The sequence below is a fragment of the Malus sylvestris genome, chromosome 7, assembly GCF_916048215.2.
Source record: "Malus sylvestris chromosome 7, drMalSylv7.2, whole genome shotgun sequence".
NCBI lineage: Eukaryota > Viridiplantae > Streptophyta > Magnoliopsida > Rosales > Rosaceae > Malus > Malus sylvestris.
In genome coordinates, this window is record NC_062266.1 from 19,109,688 (window position 1) to 19,117,819 (window position 8,132).

General features: G+C 36.0%; 1 protein-coding gene across 1 annotated transcript; it reads left to right on the plus strand.

The window, feature by feature from the left end:
• The first annotated feature begins 156 nt into the window (after positions 1–156).
• Positions 157–3,867, plus strand: LOC126629359 (sphingoid long-chain bases kinase 2, mitochondrial-like). The gene is made up of 12 exons (XM_050299383.1): positions 157–539; positions 640–716; positions 1,367–1,420; positions 1,511–1,570; positions 1,853–1,930; positions 2,109–2,155; positions 2,246–2,286; positions 2,416–2,500; positions 2,597–2,711; positions 2,815–2,937; positions 3,065–3,165; positions 3,383–3,867. Exons 1-12 carry the CDS (start codon positions 341–343, stop codon positions 3,510–3,512), a joined length of 1,110 nt encoding a protein of 369 aa, XP_050155340.1. The 5' UTR covers positions 157–340; the 3' UTR covers positions 3,513–3,867.
• Positions 3,868–8,132: the final 4,265 nt, after the last annotated feature.

Below are 8,132 nucleotides of genomic sequence, written 5' to 3' on the forward strand. Positions count from 1 at the left end.
GTTTTGAATGGTGGTATAAGAGTTTGGTCTGAAGAGTCATTTAATACTATGAACTAGTGATATTCTTGTTTATTTGTAAACTTAAGATCTTATATTTAATTCTCGATAAAGACAAAGTTGAACTCCGTTGCTATGGCCAACTCAGGCTAAGGTCTAACCAACCAACTTGATAACGGTGGGTATCAGAAAGCAGAACAGCAGTATAACATTTTTCCCATCATAATTTGACTTTAGCCAGGTGAGAAATCTGATTAGCTAGTTAAAACCCTGATTTCCTCTGCAAAGTTGGGCAAATCGGATAACCGACAGAACCAAAACCAAAGCTTAAAAAAGAAAAGATATGGGCATTAATCTGATAGCATTCGGAGGTGGTGGTGGAATAGCAGTAGGAGGAGGAGTGAGAGTTTCAATGGCGACACCATGGGCTGTGAGAGCCGAGCTCCCCAAAGCTCATGATCTGTGCGCTGACCGCTCCATTCTGCGAAGTGGGTCTTCCTCCTCTCGCCGCCGCGACCTCGTTTTCGTCGTCAATCCCAGCGGTCTCTCTCTTTCTCTCTCTCTCTGTTTCTGTGTTTTTATAAGTTTTATTGGTGTGTTTTTATGATTTTTGTGGGTTATTGAAATGGGAAATTGGAGCAGGTGCGAATGGGAGGACAGGGAATGAGTGGAAGAAGCTGCTTCCATATCTAAGGTCTCGCCTTGGCGCTGATTGCAATGTGAGTTTCTTACCCAATTTCCCTCTCTTTGGTTTTTTTACCCAATTATCCAATTTTGGTTTCACAATTCGTTAGAGGTTGGAGATTGAAACCCACTAATTTATGTTAATTTTGGCTGTAAATGCATTGCTTGTATTAATCTTTTGGATTAATTTATCTTGCTTGGCAAGAGAATTGGAAATCCTATGTTATCTTAGATCATATGTTTTTTTTGGTTGAAATCTTAAATCATATGTATATCCATGAAATTCATGCTCTTTTGTAAAGCAATTTACTATGTTATTGTTTTCACTGTAATACCTGGGAATCGTTTTCAGTGTTTGTCCCAAGTGCTCTGCGGTTTGGAATTTCTTCGCTTTTTGTTTCAATTTTTGGGTCTTGCAGTACACCACAAGTTTTAACCAATCACTTCACCAGTTACTATTCACCACGCTTGTGTACTTTTGTAAACATGTAGAACCATTAAATTAAAGGCTTGCAGTGGATTTGATGATCTCCTCTCTGTCTGTCTCCCTCACGCTTGTGTATGCAATTAAACAGATCACTCTTATCCAATTATTTATTTGAAGTCCGTGTTGTATCTGTTTTGTTTCCCCATTGAAACACACATGTTGAACTTGTCTAATTTTACTTTCTCTTCTTATCGGCAGATATGTGAATCTTTGACATCAGGTCCTTCTCATGCGATTGACATAACGAGAGAGGTGGGATTTTGTACTGTTCTTATTTGAACTTGACATAAATCTAGTTTCCTTAGGGAAGATTGGTTTAAAATGGTTTCTTATGGTATGCAGGCTATACGGGAAGGAGCTGATGCTGTAATTGTGGTGGGAGGAGATGGAACTCTGCATGAGGTAAATTTCATGGCACAATCCGTGTCGATTAGAGTCAATCAGATTTCCTCCCCTCATCCCCCTCCACACACCCCCCCCCCCCCCAAAAAAAAAACTTGGTTCTTCATATTATGCAGTGTTTTTTATTGTCTACAATCCTTGTGATGAGTAATTTTGGTTTGAACACGTGACAATTTCTAAGTGAATGCTTGGTATTAATAACCGTCAGTATTGAGCAGTGTTACTGATCTAAAAGTATCTGATAAATATTCTCACTCGTCTACATTGGCTTGTGATAAGCAGGTTGTTAATGGATTCTTTTGGGCAGGAAAACCTGTTACTAATTATGATAGGGATGCCACCCGTTCAACTGCACTCGGTGTAAGTGATTACTATGAGAATCCAGTAGTTTCAATTTCCCACTGTTTATTGTGTATGTAAAGCAAACTTCAGTTATTGCATCGGTGACATGTTCAGTTGATCCCTTTACTGCCTGGTTTGGACTTTGGATGTTTTGGATTTCTGAAGGGAAATGTAATTTATTTTTTGCATTCCACAGCTCATTCCTTTGGGGACAGGGTCAGATTTTGCCAGATCATTTGGCTGGTTAGTTCATGCGTTTCAGTCAGTTATCATTTTCTTCGAGTTTTCGTGTATGCACTTGTTTTAGATTGTTGAGTGTCTGTTATTTATCAGGAAAAATGATCCTTGTGAAGCCATTGACCGCATTGCCAAAGGTTCTCTCTCTCTCTCTCTCTCGATTTCTTAGGCTTTTTTTTTTTATTCTTTTTTTTTTCTTCTACTCTTTTTGTATTTGCATTTAGTTTGTCATTTATATTTCTAAAAAGATAAATTGTACTCTGCAGGGCGGAGATCATGGATAGATGTTGGTGTTATTAGTGGAGAAGACAGAGAACCTCATTACTTTGTTAATGTTGCTGACATTCATTTGTAAGGTTAACTTGGAAATTTTGTCAATTTAGCTTCACCAAAGGCACATTCTGATCTTAGAAAGTCTTATGGCCAATTTTTTGGGATGTGATGCAGGAGTGCAAAAGCAGGATACCATGCTTCTAGTTTCAAGAGATTTGGAAACTTGTGCTACGTTATTGGTTCTTTAAAAGCCTTTGTTGGGCACCGTAATCAGGACCTTAAAATCAAGGTCAATATTTGTAATATTGACCACTAACAGTCTGTATGTCACATGCATGCTATTTTCCCTCTTGTACCATTTCTTTTGCTTAATAAGAATGATTTTAGTTTAGGTCAATGAAGGGGAGTGGGAAGTGTACTCTCAAGTAACAGCCCTTTGTGTTGGAAACGCAAAATACTTTGGTGGTGGTATGAAAATTACACCAAATGCTGACCCTCGCAGCGGCAATTTTGAGGTGGATTTGTTTTTCTGCACATAACCTTCCTAATTATTCGCAATTATATTTTTTCGTTAAAACGAAACTTTAAAATTGCAGTGTCTTTGCCTGTACATTTGATCTTTGTTATAAACTTTCTTCGCAGGTTGTGATTCTTCAGGACTTCAGGTGGTATGACTTTGTTCTGAAGTTACATAAGCTCTATAATGGGACACATCTAACAGTGAAAAATGTATCTTCGAGAAGGTATGTCGTACTAGGTGGAGTTGCGTTACGCACAGACGTGTATACCTATTTCTCCTTTGTTTCTTTATTTGTAACCAACTGCACTCATCACATCAGTATGCATAACATCACGATTCAAATGATTTGAATTGGTTGCCCGAGAGTTAATTCATCCGCAGCCATTACATGTAGCAATTGGTCTTTGGATCTCATTTATGTATTTTCGTTCTTTTTGCAGCGTGCATTCTATTGAGGTGGAAGACATTTCAGGCAGTGGTAACATTTATGTTCAATCTGATGGCGAACATTTAGGATTCCTGCCAAGGAAGTTTAGTATATTACCTTCTGCGGTTGAGATGATATGCTGAAACGAACCATGGAACTTGTACTGCGCACCTTATCAAAGAAATTGACAAGTCTGCAGAGAATGCGAAGCATCAGTATTACTCCTCGAATGAAAATGAAGCGGAAAGTTTTTTCTCATCGAATAATTAATCAGACGGAGAGTTACAGCTTTTGTTTATAAATACAAGCAACTAACATAACTGAAACTCACAAGCTGTAATAGAAGTGTAGCTCATCAAAACTGATCACTAACTTCTAATCTTGCGGTGTGGTCAAACCGAAGCAGCTGCATCTTGCTGGTGTTTTGTATGTAACTACACTCTGTTTTGCTCCATTCTCGAATAATGTTCATTTTCCGGCTTTGGTAGTTTCTCCGTATGTCTCGACTCCTCCCTTAATTTGAAGTAAGAGGATTTTAGGCACTATTTGTTTGCATCAACTTCGATTGAGAGGATTTTTGACATCCTTTGATTGCATCAACTTCGATTGATTAATTGTAACAGAACAAAGGTAGCCTCAAAGGAGACTAAAAACTTAGTGCATCAATGTACATTTACCTTTGTGCTTGTCTGTGTGAAGCAAGGCGGGAGATAGGCACGAAGGGTTGTATGCCTTGTTGCACCCAAAACTCTCGGTGAGGAAATCCGGCTTCAGTAAACTTCGGAGTGATGTAAACATGCTTATTTTTAGCTACACTCTCTAGAACTCGATTTTGCTCTCATTTTGTCTCTTGTAATTCAAAAGTCACTATTTTACTCCTTGAAACTCAACATTCCCATGTTTCTGATTTTCTGTCAACTAGCCGTTAAAGTTGCTGATGTGGATGGGTAAAATTGTAATGTCATAGGCTTATTTTTAGCTACGCCCCTTGAAACTAGATTTTGATCTCACTTTATTCCATAGAACTCGAGTTTGATCCCATTTTGCCCCCTGAAGTTCAATATATGCTCCACTTTGTCTCGTGGACTTTCTCTCCTCCTTGAAACATATGTGAGACCCACTATCTTATAAGACTATACTACATGTGCCGATGAATTTTTTATAGATCTAAGTCGCCATCTGGAACATATGCAGGACCCACTATCCAATAAGACTATGCCACATGTGCCGATGGATTTGATTATAAATCTTCATTATGTGTTAACATTCAACAATTAGAAAATATTAAGTTTAAAAAAAAAAAAAATTCTCCATTATGTTTTAGATGCCTAATTGACGGTAAATAAAGAGATAAATGAAAAACAATACAAATAGAGAAAATGGAATATAAAATCACAACCTAATTGACCATACCGAATTAATCAAACCTACACTATATAGTACCTAACTGACCGTACCGAATGGATAGAACCTAATTGACAGTACCTAAATGAACAATTCTGTATGTAGAACAATATAGTGTACCTATATTCTCAATGCATTCTTTTTTGTTTTTATTGTTTTGGATTCAATAAATTAAAAATTAATCCTGAGATAAGTGAAAAGAACAATTTTGTTTGTAGAAAAAATGGAATGTGAAATCACAACCTAATTGACTGTATAGGATTGATCGGACCTAAACTATATAACATACCTAATTTATTGGACCTAATTTATCAGACCTAGTGAACTAAAGTAGAAAAAATACAAATTGTAACAAATTGACTGTACCTATCTATCGTACCTAAACTATATAACGTACTTAATTGACCATACTGAAACTATTGAACATAAATTAGTGCATTCCCTACACAATATAAAATTTGAATATATATAAAAAGAAACAAAACAAAAATAAAAAAATAGATAGTTGTTGTAGGCATAATTTACTGAACAATTATGGAGGCCAGAGAGAGAGGGAAGGTGTGACAATAGTCGAGAGAAGAGAGAGATGCGTAATTATGAGATGTGTTATATTCCACCCCGTTTTACCTTTATTTATAGTAGTAGGATAGGTAAAATCCTTACCCTTTCAGGATCACAATTCTTAATAGGTAATCAACTCCTAATAGTAATATAAGAGATATTCCTAGATCTACTAGGATATACACAATCACATTCCTAATCTAATAGGACTGCAACAACAGTTATAGACAATAAAGGTGCCATTTTTCACATAATGAAGATGAAGATTACTTTTATGGATGATAATGATGTAACCGTTACATTTTTCAATTTTTTATGGTGGAGGTTACATTGTAGACAATAGTGAAGGCATTCTTGTAAATAGTAGTAAAACTTATGGTTTTATTATAAGTGACATATCATGATGCATTAAAATGAAGGATCTTATTTAGACATTGAAAACCTTCCAGGTTATATTTTAAAAATCATCTTTGACAAGCAGCTCTTATCTACGAAAACATACTAAAATGGAGCGAATTTTGAATTTTAGTGAGGATAGTGGCGAATTTTAAGTTACAGTGGTAGCTAAAAAAAAGCCCTGTAACCATGCAAAACTACAAAATAATTGAAGATAGAACTAAGAGCACTAAATAGACAATAAGCTGTACTTATACAACACCATTTTATTTTGTATTATTACTGTTTAGTGTCGATATAGTTTTGTTTTTATTAAACTCTATTTGTTTGGAAATTTTTTATATTCCAAAATATTAAACACTTCGCCCAATTATCTGGAGCGTCGTAGAATTTTTATCGTTGAACGTTCTCTTTTTGTAATTATAGATGGCTCCCATTCACTATAGTCTTTAGGCCTGGGCAAAAACCTACCTAGAACTGAACCGAACCTGGTCTGTTCGGTTAAGTGCTTAGTCGGTTCGATTTCAGTTCTAGGTTCGGTATCGAATCGTACTGAGTCAGTTTTTTAATTTGAAAAATTATAGTCCATGTGGCTTGTTTCCGTTGGTGCTTATCCGAGTTCCTTATTTTATAAAATAATAAAAAAATAATTTACTTGTAATTTCGGATAGGATTTTTAGCCGATCTCGTCACATTATGTGTCATTATCCGAAAGTACAATTTTTGGTGATAGATTTTGAAAAGATTTTTATCCAATTCCATCTTGCCACATGTCGTTACCTGTTTAGAATAATTGAGGATAGATTTTTGATAAGATTTTTATCCAATCCCGTTGCGCCACGTGTCAGTCTGTTTAGAGTCTTCAAGGATAGATTTCAATAAGATTTTTAATGAATTACGGTGTGCCACATGAAATTATCTACAACCTAATCCTTTCTTTTTTTCTTCATATAACCCGCATTCCATCCTAAGAAATCACACATTAAAATCAAAATCTCTATCCTTCTTCATAGTTTATAAATCTTGAATTCTTACAATGTCTTCTTCAATTACTTACAATGACTTCTTCAATTATCTTGTGAGAAATCGATGAGCAAGAGAAAGAACTGTTCAAGCAAGAGGAACAAATGTTCAACCTCTAGGAGGGAGAAAATGAGATGGAAGAGGAAGAGGAAGAGGAAGAGGAAGAGGATGAGGAGCGTAGAAGGAGAGACGACAAAGCAAAAAGCGAGAGAGCCTCACATGAGTCATTCAAGCTATGACTGACATCTCCAGGCCTAGGCGTTCCACAAACATTAATAGAAGCAGGCAACGACGAGGTAAAGATCTCTTGGATGATTATTTTGACTATAACAGTGCATTCCCTGCTGCGTACTTTTGTCATGCCCCGGCCCGCTAATAAGGACTATTCACTAGTTAGGGTTTAAGCCATATTTTAGTTATAGAAATAAATTCTACACCCAACATATGTGAGAAAATAAAATTATAACGATTACACCATACATTATATAACAAATTCTTACATAAAATTTATCGTATACATAGCGGAATAACTATAGTGCAACCGAAACTACTAACAAAATAATAATTAAAATGTAACAATTCTTTCAAATGTATAAAGTAAATGAGATGCATGGATGTACTCACTCTCTTCTAACCCTGCTAACACATACCTAAGGTACCCAAGCCTGCACGTCACATACCATGCTTATACCACTTGGCTTCGAATACCTTAGAATATGAGTTAACTCCCGTTCATCCCTTAAACCCAATTTTTATAATTAAATTCCCAATTTCACTTTGTTATATAGGCATTTCCCCCAATGCCCAATTGTATCTTCAAGCCCTTCCCCCGACACCTGACATATACAAGATTTCGTTATTTTATATTCAAGGCATTCTCCAGCCCTTGAATATCTTCACAACTCAAACACTTTACACAAGTGAGCACTTGACACAACACAACTTTTTTTCTTGCTTTGCAATGCATATGTATATGTACTGCACATAAAGATTAATAATCACTTACTCACCATATATAAATATGAGCATAGATCAAACTAATTAGTAACCAATGTAATAATATTTGATGCTATCATTCAAAATATTGATCATTTACCACTCTATAGAATTACCATCATCTTGTTCACTCTCGTCTGGTCGGTACCTGTTATTATTTAGACAAGAACTAGATGTCCATGTTAGTGAAGACAATCGAAAGTGAAATAAATGTCTCAAAAGCAACAAGGCATGAAACCCCGTTTCTAGCTTTTCCCTTTCCAAACCTCATCATTTATTTTTATTTCAACCCACCACTTCTACTTCGTCTCATCTCATTTCCCTTATTTTCTCACCCACAAACCTGATCATTTTCTTCCACCCGACTCTCCTCTTCCTTCCAC